General features: G+C 41.4%; 1 protein-coding gene across 3 annotated transcripts in view; it reads right to left on the bottom strand.

The window, feature by feature from the left end:
- Window positions 1-1,394: 1,394 nt before the first annotated feature.
- LOC102972851 (SEC23 interacting protein) overlaps window positions 1,395-18,132 on the bottom strand; it is a 42,379-nt gene continuing 25,641 nt past the window's right edge. For 2 of the 3 annotated variants that reach the window (XM_042960242.1, XM_042960244.1), the window contains exons 13-19: window positions 17,653-17,850; window positions 12,514-12,669; window positions 11,987-12,089; window positions 10,268-10,453; window positions 9,441-9,603; window positions 8,860-8,961; window positions 1,395-1,766 (exon numbers count right to left, since the gene is read on the bottom strand). In XM_042960242.1, coding sequence (XP_042816176.1) covers window positions 8,880-8,961; window positions 9,441-9,603; window positions 10,268-10,453; window positions 11,987-12,089; window positions 12,514-12,669; window positions 17,653-17,850 — 888 coding nt within the window. In that variant the 3' untranslated portion in view covers window positions 1,395-1,766; window positions 8,860-8,879. The remainder of the gene's footprint in view (window positions 1,767-8,859; window positions 8,962-9,440; window positions 9,604-10,267; window positions 10,454-11,986; window positions 12,090-12,513; window positions 12,670-17,652; window positions 17,851-18,132) is intronic. The other variant, XM_042960243.1, reaches the window with a different exon arrangement.

Here is an 18,132-nt window from a genome sequence, read left to right as displayed (position 1 = left end):
CCGCCCTCATGGGAACTACCAACTACGCGCTTTTTTTTTTTTTAACGGAAATTGAAGAGTAATACAAATACACGTCCACAGGCAGAGTCACCAAAAAATTCGAATACGTGTTTCAAGTGTTAAAATCTCAAAATTCCTGAAACTCAGCTGGTACACAATTTATTCTTTGCACACCGGTTCAGGTGTTTCTTCTTTGCACAAGACTCAAAAGACATAGGCAGACAAAACCACTTGTCGATTGAAAATTCAAACTGGATTTTGTTTGGTATCCATAAACAACCCTCATTTTTCTTTATGTCGTCAGTTTGGGGAAGATAAGTGGCTATTAAGTGAAAAACAATAGTACTAGGTGTAGAGAAATGAAGGCCAAAACGGAGTCAGGGAAACTGTGTTCCAGCCCCGGTCTGCAGTCAGAGAAAGGCACTTAGCGTTGCGTCCTCAGCCGGAGAATGAGGTTGGTTGGAATGAACACATGTTGCCCGAGATCACTTCAGCTCTAAAGTTGTTCTGTCCTAATTCTATTATTAGGAGTAAATGCTAGGAACAAACCACATACAGCACATACTCACAATGAAAAGTAAATGAATGCAGGAATAGTCACAGGAACATTTTTAAGAAAGACGAGAAATACAGACGTATGCTGCTTTTTAAAAATGCCATTACTGTTTTATTCACACTAGTTAGAATATATACACAAAAAAATGTGTATCATATGTTGCTTTCAAAAAAGTCTATGTTCCATGAGAACTATGTAAACAGTGTAAAATGTTTCTATCGCATAACAAAAGAAGAAAAATCGGCATTCCCATGTAGTATTAGGAAAATATTTAAGATAATTTGATTTTAAAGTCATAGTAAAACAAAGTGAAATATTACAGAACAGTCTTTCCAGGAAGTAGATCTACAGTCTAGAAGCAATACATTTCATACTCTGAAATACTTTGGTATACGTGAAATTAATACAAAGCAAAAAAACGAACAAAAAAAACCCACCCCAAAACCTAAAAAGTCTACTTTGGTTCTCACATTAACTGAAAATTTAGCAATGAGGCGACTGCACAGCTCCTCAGATGACAGAACGGAAAACCTCCAATTTGCTCCCCACACCCCTGCGAGCGGACGCGCATGTGCCCGGACGACACTTCACGGGACCTCCGGAGCATCTCACTTCTTTCCACAAGTACGCTCTCAGCGAGAGCCTGAAAGGCTTCATAAAACCTCAGATTCAACTCGGAATATAAGTGCTCTTGGTTACTTCCTCTTAGACACCAATGACCCCTCATTAAAGCAGCTCGAAACTACAAGTCACATTGAAAGTAGAATATAAATTTTTGGAAAGTCGTATTACTATAGTTTCTCAAGAAGTCCATACTTGAATAAAAGAACATACTACATTAATTTAAAAAAATGCAAGTTTAATGGCCCATTGACAATAGGTTTTTAAGAAACAGAAATAACCATCTGCATGCTACAAATATTTCTTCATTGATATCACGCATTACTCTGACAGCTGTACAACTAAACTGATCTGAGGAATTTTTAATTGCATCATTTTTCAAATTACGTTTTCTTATCTATACTGTCCACATGTGGTACTGATTTTCTCCATTGTCTTTTTGTTCTGTACGTTTTCTTTGAAACGGCTTCCTACATGTGAGAAATTCTGAGCAAACGCTGATGAACCACTTTTCTGTCATCCATCACGGGAGCAAACTGGGAATGTCTTCTGAGGGTTTTCTCAGCAATGCAATTTCTTGCCCGACTTTCTGGAAAGACAAGAAAGCCTTTAGAAGAAAAAGAAAATACCTGGTGAACTTCACAAAGTTACAGTAATAACACACGAATGCACTGTTATTCCTTCCTGAAGTAAAAGAAATACTGTCAAGTGCCTCCGAAGGACACAGCCCGTGAGCACAAGGCCTCGGGCCTTCCGCGGGGGTGGACGTGAGGCGAGGGGCGTTCACTGAGAGCGGCCAGCTTGGTAGCTCTGCAGAACAAAACACGTATGGAAAATAAGAGAGAAAGTTTCTGTCAGATTCATGAGAGGCTTTTTAAAGAACAATTCTTTTTCTATTTTTATTTTTTTAATTTGAGAGAGAGTGCATGAGCAGGGAAGGAGCAGAGAGAGAGAGAGAGAGAGAGAGAGAGAGAGACGGAGGGAGAGAGAATCCCAAGCAGGCTCCACACTGTCAGCGAGAGCCCAATGCGGGGCTCAAACTCACGAACCGGGAGAGCATGACCTGAGCCAAAATCAAGAGCCGGACACTCAGCCAACTGAGCCATCCAGGAGCCCCTTAAAGCATACTTCTAAAAAGGACTAAAGGAGAAAAACATAAAATTATTCAATAAAACTGACCTAAGCTTACACGAACCAAGTAGAGAAGAACTGTTCATATTCTCAATTATCGTACACTATTACCACAGTCTCAGGAACCAAAGTTCTGGCCCAAATTTTACAACCAAGTATAAGGAGAAGTAAAACAATGAGCAGTGAAAAATTCTGTATGAAATGAAAGGTTCTTAGTTTTTCATGCTAGCTTTTGCTTTCTTTTGGGGAAAGACACTGTCAGGGGAACTTGGGTCATTTCAAAAGTCATTTGCGACAACAGCCAAGACCTTCGTATACTCAGAACTTGCACCGCCAGACAGCAAAATCTTTGTTACGGTCACTAAAACACCGTATTTCACGAAGTGTAAGACACCATCGATTGTGAGACGTACCATCATTTCAGGCACCCATCTTAGGCAAAGAAAAGAAGACGCTCAGGATACAGACTCTAAAAGGAGACAGAGACCATCACAAAACATGGGGACACGGAATGGCCACAGCCTCAATGAGGGGTAAAAAGAATAACCCTTCCTCTACAAAGGACAGCCAAGAAGTCTGCACGCCTCTTCCTTGACGATGGGAAGAAGGGAAAGGATATTCCTTGGTATGTGAACTGGTCCCCCAGCCCTGACAGCCCACAAATTTTGTGTCTGAATTCATACTAGCAGCATCGTCCAAATACCTGAAGCAGAGAAATTAGCTTAAGCAGGCTCAGGTTGGTAGTGCCTCACCCAGTAACTGGGAGAAAATAACGCAAACCCTTTTGGCAAGAAGTCAACACCATCCAGGCAACAGCTGATTAGAAGATGCAGTCCAGGGGCACTTGGGTGGCTCAGCCAGGTGAGCACTGACTCCAGCTCAAGTCATAATCTCACGGTTGGTGAGTTCGAGCCCCGCATCGGGCTCTGTGCTGACCGCTCAGAGCCTGGAGCCTGCTTCGGATCCTGTGTCTTCCTCTCCCCCTACCCCTCCCCTGCTCGTGCTCGCTCTCTCTGTCCCTCTCAAAAATAAAATAAACATAAAAAAAAAAGAAGATGCAGTCCAAACGTAAAGATAAAATGTGGAAAATATACGACTTGCAATCAGTAAAATATGGTAGACAGATGAATAAGTCAATAAAAGAAATGTCAAAAAACCTAGAAAACAAAGACTGGGTACAATTATCCTGATGAGCACTAAGCTATGTATGGAAGTGGTGAGTCACTATATTGTACACCTGAAACTAATATAAACTGTATGTTAACGACACTGAATTAAAAAAAAATTTAAATCAATTTTCTTGGGGTGCCTAGGTAGCTCAATCGGTTAAGTGTCCGACTCTTGGTTTCAGCTCAGGTCATGATCTCACAGTTTCATGGGTTCGAGCCCCACGTCGTGCTCTGTGCTGGCAACCCAGAGCCTGCTTGGGATTCTCTCTCTCCCTGTCTCTCTGCCCCTCCCTCACTTGCGCTCTCTCTCAAAGTAAATGAATAAACTTAAATATATAAATTTTTTAAAAGCAATTCTCTCATCAAAAAAAGAAAACAATACTGGGCATATAATAAAAATGTCAAACAAGAACTTACCATAGAAACATCAAATCAATGACAAAAGGATGCATTTCAATATATGGCATGGGCAAAACAACTAAGAAAAAAGTTAAATCCCTCTATTCTTCTAAAATATATCTTTCTAACCTATAAAGTTAAATTAAAACACTATATAAAAACAAAAAATTAAATGTAATTATTGAAATGGTAAGTAATCTCCAAAGACTGGCTTATGTATTTTTAAAACATATTCTCTACCCATCCAAACCCCCAAAATCCAAAGCATAAGCAAAAATAAAAGGCCAATGTCAAACTGGAAAAAAACTCTACAGTGACAAAACGTTATTAACCTTAAATATTATAATATAAATCATTAAGAAACAAAAATATCCAGAGAAATACACATAGGTTAAGACTAGACAACTGACAAAAAATACAAATGGGCACTTAAATATACCAAAAATGTTCCATTTCACTAATAATGGAAATATAAACTAAAACAATTATAATAATTTATGCTATCAAATAGGCAAAATTTTTAAAAATAGTAATACCCAGTGTTGGTAAGGGTACAGGAAAACCAGCACTTTTATACTGATGGTAAACATGAAAACCAAGAAACCTTTCTGAAATGCAATTTAGCAATCGGTAGTATAGATCAAAATCCTTTTATTTTGGTTGTTTTTATTTAAGAGAGAGAGAGAGGGAGGGAGAGGGAGAGAATCCAAAGCAGGCCCCACACTCGGCACAGAGCCCAACAAAGGGCTTGATCCCACAATCCTGGGATCGTGACCCGAGCTGAAATTAAGAGTCGGATGCTCCAATGAGTCACCCAAGCACACCAAATTCCTTTAAAATGTGCGATACTCTTAAATCCAACGATGCTACATGTAGGAATTTATCCCAGATATGTGCAAAAAGCATATGCAACTACATGTCAGAATTATTTATAATAAAGTTGGAAAACATCTAAACACTCGACAATAGTAGATAAATTAAGTATTTTAATAAATAACAGAGCTATAAAATGGAATACAATCCAACTCTTAAATACTATGAACAGTAAAGCCTTCTTTATACTAGTAAAAGATCAGAATGATCTAAATGCCTATTAACAAGGAGCTGGTTTAAAAAACTATAGTGTAGGGGTGCCTGGGTGGCTCAGTTGGTCAAGCATCTGACTTCGGCTCAGGTGGTGATCTCACAGTTCGTGAGTTCAAGCCCTGTGTCAGGCTCTACACTGACAGCTCAGAACCTGGAGCCTGCTTCAGATTGTGTCTCCCTCTCTCTTTGCCCCTCCCCCACTCACACACACTCTCTCTCTCTCTCAAAAATAAACATTAAACAAAAAATTTAATTAAAAAAAAAAAAAACACAGGGGCGCCTGGGTGGCTTGGTCGGTTAAGCGTCCGACTTCGGCTCAGGTCATGATCTCACGGTCTGTGGGTTCGAGCCCCGCGTCGGGCTCTGTGCTGACAGCTCAGGGCCTGGAGCCTGTTTCAGATTCTGTGTCTCCCTCTCTCTCTGCCCCTCCCCTGTTCATGCTCTGTCTGTCTCTCTCTCTCTCTCAAAAATAAACATTAAAAAATTTTTTTGATTAAAAAAAAAAACACATAGTGTAGCAGTCAATGGAATAGCACACAATCATTACAAAGAATGAGGCAGCTCTTTATGTTCTGATGTATATACTTCTCTCTGCCTGAAATGAGCTTTCCCCAGATACCCGCCTTGCTCACTTGCTCCAATGACATTGTATCAGTGAGACTGTCCCTCACCATCTGATACAGAATAGCAACGAGTCCCATCCCAAACGCACTCCCTCTCCCCCTGACCCTGCTGCTCTACTTTTTACCGTCTGGCACACTTCAATTGTTTATTTACTGTCCGACCTCCCCCGGACGAAAGAAGATCCCTGAAGGCACCACCAATGTCACCACCTATCTGCATCAGTGCCCACACTCCTCTTCTTCATCTGGCACCGGGAAAGATGCATCCCTGTTCTTTTCCTAAGGCTAAACGCTTCACTTGACCTAGGCCCCTTCCTGCACTGCCTTTGCAAGTATTTCCTCCACAATTATCCTCTTTTGCTCCTGTCTTATCATTTTCTCCCCCCAGCACTGGGTCGTTCTCAGTAGCAAACATACCTTAATATCATAAAATGTCCCCCCATCTTATTTCTATTCCTTCACAGCAGAACTCTTTCCTATCTGATCCCTTACTTCTCCTCAACCCACTTTACCTCTGCCATGGTGTTAACAAGGTTACCAGTGAAGTTCTACGCCCTCCTCGAGCCTCAAGCACACGGCCAAGTCTTGGCCCTCCTCCTTCTTGACCTCTGTGTCAGCAACCCTGGACACCACTGACCACTCTCTCTTGAAGCAATCTTCTCTCAGCTTCTCTGAGATCGTAAGCCCCCAAATTTTCTTTCACTTCTATGGCTCCTCCTTCTCCACCAGACCTCTTCTCTTCTCTTCTCCACCTACTCACTCCAAACTGATCCCATCCAGTTTCTGGCTTCAAACGGCCAAGTATATGCTGATGAATGATTTTAAGGTTATTACCTTAAGCTCAAACTTTCTTCTGGGCTTCAGGCCATCAGCTTCACAACATCATCAACTACTGACTTAACACAACAGAACTACGGATTCCTCGTCCCCACCCCCACCCCCACCCCCACCCAAGAGCCTGCTCTGTCCATAAGCCTTCCCAGGAAAGGTACACCATCCACCCAGTTGCTCACCTCAAAATCCTAAGAGTCATCCTCAACTTCATTCCTTCCCCGCTTATGATGAATTCCTCTGGAAGTCCTGGACTTCCCTTCCTCCACAACAGATCTGCCCTCAGCCATTATCACTAGAGCCCTCGTCGGTCACCACTAGCCTCTTCACAACTCCCCCTTCCACCATTCTTGCCCGGCAGTCTGCCCTCCACCCAGCACCGAGAGCATTCCTTCTACAGCCTAAGCCAAGTCATGTCACTCCGCCCATTAAAGCCTTCCATGTTTCCATTATACTCAGAGTAAAATGCAAAGGCCTTACCGACGACCTCATAACCAGGCCCGCCCACCTCTCTGACTCCTCTCCTCTTTTATTACCACCGGCCACAATGATCTCCTTGCTGTCCCTCAAACGTGACACGTCTGTTCCCATCTCATGACCTTAGAAGGAAGCTGCCCTTCCTTCTGTTTCTTCTCCCCAAATCTTCGGATGTCCACCTCCTTCTCATCTTTCAAATTTCAAACCCAATGTCATCATCGCCCAGCAAGGCCTTTCCCAGTAGCTACCCATCACCTGCAACGTCTTCCTATTTTCTCTCTCCACAAAACCTACCAATATCTGGAATGTACTTGTGGGGAAAGCACAGGTTTACTACTGCTCTCCTCCCAGGAGAAGGGAAGTTCTTAAAGGGGAGAAGGCTATCTTATTATCCATTTATCCACAGCATGAAAACTGGTGCCTGGCACACCATAAGTACTGAATAAATATTTGTCAACCAAAGGACAGACCATTTTATAACTGAAAATCTGAACTGGGGTAGCTTTTGACATCACCTCAGTTTATTTTAGTACTATAGTATCAGAAATGGTGAGAACTGGTAAAACTATATCAAGAGCCTGATTGCAAATGTCTTTTTTAAACCTCTCACCTACTCTGTTGACTAAGACTCCCTAATATATATTAGGGAATGATCTAAATGTGCATTAATGGGAAACTGGCTAAATAAGACAGAGTACAGCCACACAAGAGGTTACTATGCAGTCACTAAAGAGAATGAAAAAGATACCAGCCAACATAAAATACAAGCTGCACAAGTGAGAAGGTTGATGGAAGCCATCAAGTAGCACAATACGTTCAATGAGATCCCTTTGTTTCCAGGTGCACACATACCAGCCTGGATATGCCCAGGGCGATCCCTCGAGGGCAATCCTGAAAGTGGTTACCTCTCCAGAATAAGGTGGAGGCTGAACTTCACATTTATTATTAGAAAGATAAAAAGTGCCAGGAACTACTTTTGACTTCACAGTTTAGAGCTCACCACTTGTATTTCATGCTTCGAAGGGCTTCAAAATTTCGAGCTATTTAAAAAACACACCTCTTTTTTGTAAATGATGCATCATCTAGTGAGGAAGAGGAGGGGTCGGGGTCTCAGGAGAACCGTCAGGAACGCAGGCTGGCTCGTTCTTCATAGGTTTAACCCCCTTCTCTACCCCTTCCCTCTATAAGGACTGGGGCGCATAAAGCATTGCTTTTATAACCCTCCATGCAGTTTGGGGTTGGAGGAGACACGGGACATGTGGTACAGGCTTAGTCAATAGCAAATTCATTAGTGAATTTGCTTTCCTAATTAAAAGGAATAGATATAACGGGACAATCCTTTCCCCCGTATTCATGTCTCAAATGTACACGTGATGCCTGGAACCACGGGACCCGTCTTGTAATTGTGGAATAAGAGCCGAGGTGCAGATGAAAAGATGCCAACAGTGTGGATGTCCAGTGACTTTACCCAACAAATGACACAAGAAACATAAACCTCTCTTCATTTAAGGTACAGTGAGCTGGGTTCTGCTACCTACAACCAAAACAACTCCTAACTGATATTCTTGGGAATGTCTCATTGAAAGAAATTGAAAACAAAAGAACTCAAATTTGATGTGGAATTAGAAAACTGTTAACACATCAGAAATGTAGACTGCAAACCAATTCCCCTCTTTAAGGTCTCTATTCTGAATTTTTTAAAAAAAGGAAAAAAAAAAAAAACTACTAGGAAGAAACAGAAAAAAGAGAAAATTATAGTCAACATCAACTCCATAAAAAAGACTTCAGAGAGGTGCCCGGCTGGCTCAGTCCAAGTGGAACATGTGACTCTTGATCGCGGGGTCATGGGTTCTAGTCCCACACTAGGCACAGAGATTACATTAAACAAACAAACAAAAAACAAAAACTAAAAAAGACTTCAGAATGAAACATTCACAATGTATACGCATAATAAAGATAAACTCACAGAGTGAGACTGAAGTCCAATCAATGCTGGGGCTGTTCTGGACTAATGTTCATTGTTCGATAAATTTCTTTAAGTAACAGCAGGGCGGTATCTTCAGATTCCCTATCACAAAGAAAAGAACATTTTTACTTAACAGACCATGAGTAGAAATCAACCTCTATGCATAAAGGCGAAAAATGCAACTTTTGTTCTAGTCAACCTACCTCGGAAAGGCAAATGAAAATAAAGTAGTATAGCCTTAAAGCTGCCCTTAAAAACTGGATGGATACCGATCAGCTACAAAACAGCTGTGCCGCAATATGAAAGGGTGGCTTTTCAAAGTCCCCACCGCTCTCATTCTGTGAAAGGTATCCCTACAGCAACAGTGTGCAAGTACCAAAGGCCTGTGGTCAAAGTCAGATGACACACTGCCATCTTGTGGACAACAAACTAAAGGGGGAAAATACTGATTCTGCATACACGGCCACTGAAATTAATATTCCATCCCAAGTGACAAATCCGCAAAAGAGTCTCCCTAAAACTACTGTATGTGCTGGCACCTAAAAGGCCACGGGAATGTTATCAAAGAAGACGACACTTACCAATAGCATAAATGACTCTGAAGAGCGAAAAGATATTCATTAAAACTCTCTATTGGCTTTTCTTGAAGAACGTAGTCAATTCGGCGGCCTCCGTTTAGCATTCCCACCTTTCCTAAGTAGTCCTCATCCTTGGAAAAATCTGGACTTTCAACAATCTTTTCTGCTAGAATTTAAACCATTTCAATATCAAAGTCAATCACTTAATCATTATCCTTTGACTTTAGCTGACTTTCTGGGCTCAAGAGAATATCACTTGCCACACGTAGCGACCTGGGGAGCTACCAGGCTCCCTGCCCATTCCTCCAAAGAGCCGGGGGAAGGAAGAGGGGCTGGTTACCCGAGAGAGAGGAGAAAGAGCCAACGAGCTGACAGCAGTTTTGAAGAAAAGGGGTGAGAGAGTTGCAGAAAGAAAGGAAACAGAATTAGAATCTGAAAGAGTCAAAAAACATCACGGCACAAAGACCTATGCAGGTAAAGTCTACAACATAATGACACAGTTCAACAACAGCAAGATAACTTCTCACAGCGAGCGGGCCTTTAACATGCCTGAATACGAGCTTAGCTCTCAACTCTGACATGCCATTCTGGCCTTAGGAGTTTCGACAAAAATTTAAGATTGCAGAGTAAAAAAGTCCAGCAACTATCAGGCGAAACTCCAGGAAAAGGTCGACGTGCATTCTGAAGCAGTTTATCAGAACAGATTTTCCTTTGTAGGAAGAACATTTTAACAAAAGAGACTAGAATGGAAAGGCCTCATTGAACAATTCGTAAGTATTATGTTTACAAACGACATTTGTACTAGAAAATGCCTCAAAGGTTAAATTTACCTTCAACGACTTGTTTTTCTTCTTCTTCTTTGATCTGATTGGCCACCTTTTCCAGTTCTTCCTGAAGCTGAGCTGAAGAGGTGTGAGCGCGGGCAAACTCGTTCAACGTCTGCCAAGCGCTTTTCAGGGAGCTGATGAAGCCCTGCTTCAAATCAGATCCCATACGAGAGAGACTGTCTTTCAACTCTAAAGAGATTAAGACGACATATCAAGTGAATTAGGCACTGGGTAAAATTCTGTACCACGAAAATTAAAACAAAAGTTAACACCGTCCTCAGACAGGTTAAGACCCCCTCAAGGCCTTAAACGCCAACCACACGGGAGTTTCTCAGCCAAGAACTTTCAACATATAAAAATGTCTTGAGGAGTCTTACTCTGTCATTTTTTTAACAACTAAAGCTAATCCAGCCAAAATGTATACATTTCCTCTCTCCAAAAAAGAAAAGAAAAGAAAAGAAAAGAAAAGAAAAGAAAAGAAAAGAAAAGAGTTCAAATACCATAAAAATTCACGTGTTTTTTTTTTTTACCGTAAGTTAGAAGAAAAAAAAATAGACCCATAAGATTTAAAAGATGACTGCTTTTCTAATCTGTAATGGTAAAATGGTTTTGAGAATTTGAGATTCTGACATAACCACAATTTAACTTCTTTAAAAATGAAAAAACTCCTGCCCCTTCAACCTTTTCTACTTCAGTCTAATAAATCCTATTTGAACTCAAGGTATTTGAGTATCAAATTTCTCATTTTAAGTCCAAAAGAGTTAAATACATTTTTATTTATTTTTTACTGTTTATTTATTTTGAGAGAGAGAGAGAGAGAGAGAGAGAGAGCAAGTGAGTGCAAGTGGAGGAGGGGCAGAGAGAGAGAGAGAGAGAGAGAGAGAGAGAGAAAGAGAATCCCAAGCAGGCTCCACGCTGTCAGCACAGAGGTAGATGCGGGGCTCGAACTCATAAGCCTTGAGATCATGACCTGAGCCAAAATCAAGAGTCAGACAGACACTTACCCAACAGAGCCACCCAAGTGCCACAAAAAAGAGGTAAATGTTTTTTAAAAGCATGATGTAAGAAAAAAAAAAAAAAAAAAAGGAAAGGAAACCCCCACTTTCAAATAAAAAGGCGTGATCACTTTCCTCGCTCTTCTGTGCTACACTCCCATCCTTTCCACCCAGACCTTTAAACCTATGAGTAATATACACCCTTAACTGGCATAAGAGAAACCTAAACCCCACTTGGAATTATTATCGATCCATTATGTTTAATGAACATTTTTAAAGGGAAAAGTTTATCCTGTTAGCAAGGACATGACAGCTCACTTAACTTAGCATAGGGTTTATTTCCTGATTGTTGGTCCTTCGTTCGTGTTACTCGGCTTCCCAACTCCAAAAATTATGACCAAATTCTATCAAAATCTATGCGTCTCATCATTTTATTACCAACTTCCCCATTCCTAAGTATCTCAACCATTAGAACGCCATTTCAAGGAAAAAGTCAACAAAGAGAAGCAACGCATTCAAAACCTTTCTTCACAGTTCCTCTGAATGTTCTAATAAATGGGTTCTAAACACAGCAGGCATTTCAATAACACTAATTCCATCAAGAAAGAACTTAGTGTTAAAATTTTCATAATTCAATTACAAATGACAGGAAACACCTAATTCATTAGGACTGACAGATTCCAAAATGACAAGAAGGAAACAAGTTTTTACAGTATTTGCTTTTTACCTAAATGAAGTCTTTTTCTGCCTTTGTGATGGGGAATGAGAACTGCTTTCAGGTCCAAATCTGGAACAATCATAGGCTCTAATCTATACGCCACTGGATCAAGCTGCAAAGGGAAGAATTGGAAATTCAGGAAAAGCTGTTTTATCTTGAGTTACGTAGCTCAGTTGGGCGACCAAACGGATAACCAGCAAACCAGAGATTTTGATTTCTTCCCCCAGGTTATTCTGGTATATTACCAGTCTAATTATACTGGTAATTATAAGGAGACTTCCACGTTTGTGGGTAAAATTACTTTGCAAGCAAAACAACAGAAATATTTCCTTGAACAAAGGCTCTCCGGTAGAGAAGTGTATTGGAAAGCATCAGACTGTTCTCTATTAGGACAGAGAGCTGAGCTGTATGTACCTCAAAATCAGAGTTAGTTCCTAAGAAATAAGGATCTGAGAAGCTATTAGGATGATCCAGATAGGTGTTTCTATGTGGGTGTTTCATCTTCTCCAAAATAAAAAGTAATTCAATTCACTCACTGGATGATAAATATTGAAGAATCCTTTACAGGTGGGAAGCCTGTAGTTCTCATCTATCCTATCCACTCCTCGAATAGTGAGAAACATACCAATTGGAGATCCCAAGGCAAAGAAAATCTCTGGTTCAAAGTCTAATGAGTTGTAAACAACAGAAACCTAGGAAGAATCAAAAATAATGAAAGATCATCATTCCAATGGCATAGAACAGAAAATTCACAAGTTCAAACTGGAACTGCACTTAATTAAAATCACCTCGACATAGATGATGCCATTCTAGGTGCGGCTTGTGAGGCTTATAATCACTGTCACAGCTATTTTAAAAGGGCCTAAAAACTCTCTCTTTAAAATCTTCACAGGCTTCTCCATCTTCTGCTATATTTCTCCTTGTTGTACAGCATAGTATGTACAGTACACAGTAAGCATTACATTTACTTTGGTTATAAATTACCCTTAAAACTGCAGACTCTAGCTTCAAACTGCCTGGGTTTGAATCCTGGCTCCACGCCTCACTATGTGACCTTGGGCAAGTTTCTTAACCTCTCTTGCCTTAGCCTGTTTCCTCGCCTATAAAATGGGGATCATAACGATGCCAAACTCATAATGGGGTTAAAAAATCAAGAACCTAAACCACATGAAGTGCTAAGCACAGGGCCTGGCATTCGCCAACTGCTACCTCTATTCCGGCTACCACCTTCGTTTGTTCAAGCAAGTTGCTTTCCATTAGGAAAACGATGTGCCCCCAAAGAGCTGTTTTGGGACAGCTTGCGTGTAGTGTCGCAGCCCGCTGAGAACTGTCGAGATTAAGAAAAAGCACCTACATTGGTGCCACTCTACAGTTTACAAAGCTCTTCTGTTTGCTGCTCAGTGGCAGGATACAGGCCTTTGTCACCCGAGTACCCTGAGAACGAAGAACAATCCCCACGTGCACGAGAGAGGCCCACTGAAAGGGATGTAGGCAAGATGATCATGTCACCCCTTGGATGAAGATGTCACTTCTCGGATGAAGACGGTTAAGCTCAGACAGGTGGCACCACTCACCCGAGAGCACTCAGCCGGGGTGGCAGAACGAGGACTTCTCATTCCCACTCCGATGCACCCTCGACTACACTAGGCTGCCCCTTCCAACAAAGTGTGGACTGCACACGCCTTGGCTTGTCCTTATATGTGCAAATTCAATGGTTTCTGCTACTGATGAGGGCCACACAGGATGTGCTCCCAAGATTACCCACTTCCCCCAGCTCCAGACAAGAAAAGAAGAAGAAAATCCAAAGTTAAAAGGAAAAATACCAACCAGAGAAGGTTTTTACCACACAGATGACAAAGACCAAATACCCTTAATATACAGAAACTCTTCGATATCTGTGAAGGGAAAAAGAACTCAGCAGGAAAGTAGGTAAAATCAGCACTTCTACAAAGAAATCATGCCAAACAGACCTACGAGCCAACAGCTAACTTGTCTAGTGCTCAGAAACACAGCGAGGCGCCATTGTCCCCACAAGGTTATCAGATCAATGAAATACTAGAAAGAAAGTAAAAGTCCTCTGTTTTCACGATAAAGTTATTTCTTCAGAAGAAAGAGACCAAAGTGACAGCACTGACTATCCGTAAAGGAGCCATGTGTAAAGGGTAGCACCGGTGTCAGTGAGGAGACCGGACAGGGGTCAATGCTATAAACTGCTAGCCAGAGTACAAACCAGCACAGCCTTTTCAGGGGCAAGTAGACAGAACTACCAGAATTTTGTGTGTACGTTCTTGGGCCCAGCTATCCCACTTGTACTTATTTAGCTAAAGGAAATAACGAAGAACGTGCACAGAAAATTGGTTTAAAAGTGTTTATCACTGGGTGGCTCAGTCAATTAAGCATCTGACTTCGACTCAGGTTATGATCTCAAGGTTGGTGAGTTCGAGCCCTGCATGGGGCTCGCTGCCATCAGCATGGAGCCCGCTTCGGATCCTCTGTCTCCCTCTCTCTCTGTCTCTCCCAGGCTCACTCTCCCTCTCTCAAAAATAAATATTAAAAAAAAAAAAAAAAAAAAAGTGTTCATCACCGGATTACTTAAAAAGGTGGAAAACCAGAAACTGCCTACATGTCCGATGTTATGGGTGAACTGTGTCCCCCACAAGATACATAGCACTTCCTCAGACCTTATTTGGAAATAGGGTCTTTGCAGCGGTAATCAAGTTATAATAAGGTACTCAGGTGGGCCCTAATCCAACATGATTGGTGTTACTATAAAAAGGGGAAATCTGGACAAAGAGACAGACACATAGAGGATGTAGACACAGGAGGAGCCATGTGAAAACAGACGCCTGGAGAGCTACATCTATAAGCTCAGGAGCCCCTGGAGGGCCGCCAGAAGCTGGATGAGGCAGGAAGCGTTCTTCCCCGTAGGTTTCAAAGAGAGCGTGTCCTACTGACACCTCGCTAGACTTCCAGCCTCTAGAACTGAGACAATAAGTTTCCGTTGTTTAAAGCCACCCAGCGTGCGATAGATACTTTGTTACGGCGGCCCGAGCAAGCTAATACATCCGGTAACAAGTAAGTGACAAAATAAATCATTATCTTTCCAAACAGTAATACAAGGCAGTCATTAAAAATGACAGAAATATTTAGACATGGGAACATATTCATAATATAGTGTTTGAAAATAGCAGTAGAATGTTTTGGTAAAACACTATGTAGTATTTTCCCATTTTTATTAAAGCATATATATCTATATAAATATATGCTTAAATAAAAGTCTAGAAGGGCTTGTTCAAACACTTCTCAGTGGTTAGTTCTGGCTAAGGAGAATATGATGTTATTTCTTTTCTCTTGCTTAAGCAGAGTTTCTTGGCTTTCCGGCAACAAGCCTGCACACAGGCTATTGTCCACACTGCCCCATAGGCCTTTGGGTAACAGACCCTACTTGCCCACATTGGCCCACCCCCCACAGAGGTGGCATGTGACTTGGGCTGGGTGATATCAACTTGTGCCCCATCCCCCAGGCAATATGAATTGGCCAAAATGGACTTATAACCCAAACTAGGTCAAGTAAATTTTCCTAACTGGACCAACCAGGGGAGATTCCTTTTCCTCTGTGGTCATAAAGCTATAAGGAAAGGAACATACAGTCAATGACACCCATGAGCCCAGGTTCATGGAGAAGGCCAACTACCAGAGAAGGGCATGCAGTGAGAGTGTCCTGGTCACAGGGAGTCCCTGGTTCCACAAATCTTCTATGCTCTGATCCTTCACAGTTAAATGAGGAAATACCTGCCCTTCATTTGCTAAAGTATGCTCAAGTTTGCTCATGTTTAAAAAGAAAGACATTTTAGAGGCGCGTGGGTGGCTCAGTAGGTTAAGCATCCGACTCTCGATTTCCTCAGGTCATGATATCACGGCTCATGGGTTCGAGCCCCCACATCAGGCTCCACGCTGACAGTGCAAAGCCTGCTTGAGGTTCTCTGTCTCCTTCTCTCTCTCTCTGCCCCTTCCCCATGTGAACTGTCTCTCTCAAAGTAAATGAATAAACATAGGGCACCTGGGTGGCTCAGTCGGTTAAGCATCCAACTTCGGCTCAGGTCATGCTCTCACAGCTTATGGGTTCGAGCCCCATGTCAGGCTCTGTGCTGACAGCTCGGAGCCTGGAGCCTGCTTGGGATTCTGTGTCTTTCTCTCTGCCCCTCCCTCGCTCATGTTCTGTCTCACTCTGACTCTCAAAAATAAATAATAATAAATAAATAAACTTAGTAATAAATAAAAAGAAACACATTTTAAAAAATGCAATCTTTATCAGTGAATTGGGTTAAAAGCTTGAATAGACTGTAATAAACACCTTGTTCCATTTTCTGCCTTCTTTAAATCAGTCATGAATTCCTTTATGATAAGGAACCTTAGAGACCCAACTATAAATACACTCAAAAATACAATGTCTATAAAGATTTTAATACTCCCAAGCCACTGAGATACAAGTATAGTAAAGTATACTATTAAATGAAGCACCACTGACTCCTTGGTTTTTATAGAAATTTTCTGGAAAAAAAAAAAAAAAAAAGAAATTTTTTCTCCAAGGGAAGAAATGTGAATACTAAAAACTGTAAGTCACGTGAATGCAGCAAGTTTCTCTCACAGGAATCTAAGGATATATTAGTCTCCCCTCATCCAAGGGGATACACTCCAAGACCCACAGTGGATGCCTGAAACCTCAGATAATCTGGTACACTATACACCACGTCTTTGCCTACACATACATACCTACGACAGTTTAATTTATAAATTAGGTACAGTAAGACATTAACCACAATGACAATAAGACAGAACAATTGCAACAATATACTATAATAAAAGTCATGTGAACATAGTGTGTCTCTTTTGAAATATCTTCTTGCACTGCACTCAGCCTCTTCTTGTGATGATGTGAGATGATAAAAGGTCTACGTGATGAGATGAGGTGGGGGGAATGACGTAGGCATGTGACGTAATGTTAGGCTACTGCTGACCCTCTGACCATGTATGTCAGAAGGAGGATCATCTGCTTCCAGGTCACGGTCGACCTGGAGTCACTGAAAACTGCAGGTAACTGGCGTCTACTGTGTTCAGAACATAATTTTCTTTCTAAGTACTGCCACTCTGTTGCTGATGCCTATGAGAGACTAATACTATAAAATATAAAGTACTGCTACAAAATAATGGAAAAACTGAAATGAAAACAATTTCAAAAGTAGTAACGTTCAGCACACAATCCCTTATTTGGAACATTTCCATGAAAGAAGCATACAATCCTACTGAATGCAAATCAGTTTTCTCCATCGCCCCCCATAAATGTTGAATTTTTAAAGAATTTAAAGCCAACTCGGGGCGCCTGGGTGGCTCAGTCGGTTAAGCGTCCGACTTCGGCTCAGGTCATGATCTCGCGGTCCGTGAGTTCGAGCCCCGTGTCGGGTCTGTGCTGACAGCTCAGAGCCTGGAGCCTGTTTCAGATTCTGTGTCTCCCTCTCTCTGACCCTCCCCTGTTCATGCTCTGTCTCTCCCCATCTCAAAAATAAATAAAACGTTAAAAAAAAAAAAATTTAAAAAAGAATTTAAAACCAACTCAAATAAAAAAGATACACGATTCCAATATAAAATTTGCAGCCCTAATCAACATATAAACTTACCTGTCCAGTGCCAACTTCAAAAGACTCATAATCAACATGCACAGAAGATACATAAGCACCAACTGGAAGTTTCCTCTTGGACTCATTAGATTCTGAGGGGAGAGAAGCCATCTCTTTAGCTTTCTGAGCACTTTCCTCTTGCCCTTTTGTCGAAGCAGCCATCACTGCCTTCTTTTCTGATGCTGCTTTTTTCTGTTCCTGTGAAACACCAACAATTCATAACATAACCTTGAGAAAAGTTCAGTTAATCAGCTATCACTATGAAACACGTTATGTTGATGGTAAGGAATCCTCAGTCATTTCTTAGGCAGTGTGGTGATTAGAGAAATGTCCTTTTTAGAGACACACACTAAATATTTAGGGAAGAAACACCAGGATTTCTACAATTTACTTTAAAATTCTTAAGAAAAAAGGGGCGCCTGGGTGGCTCAGTTGGTTGAGCATCCGACTTTGGCTCAGGTCATGATCTCACAGTTCATG

Source organism: Panthera tigris, chromosome D2 (assembly GCF_018350195.1).
Source record: "Panthera tigris isolate Pti1 chromosome D2, P.tigris_Pti1_mat1.1, whole genome shotgun sequence".
Classification (NCBI taxonomy): domain Eukaryota; kingdom Metazoa; phylum Chordata; class Mammalia; order Carnivora; family Felidae; genus Panthera; species Panthera tigris.
This window is presented reverse-complemented; position numbering and strand designations above follow the sequence as displayed.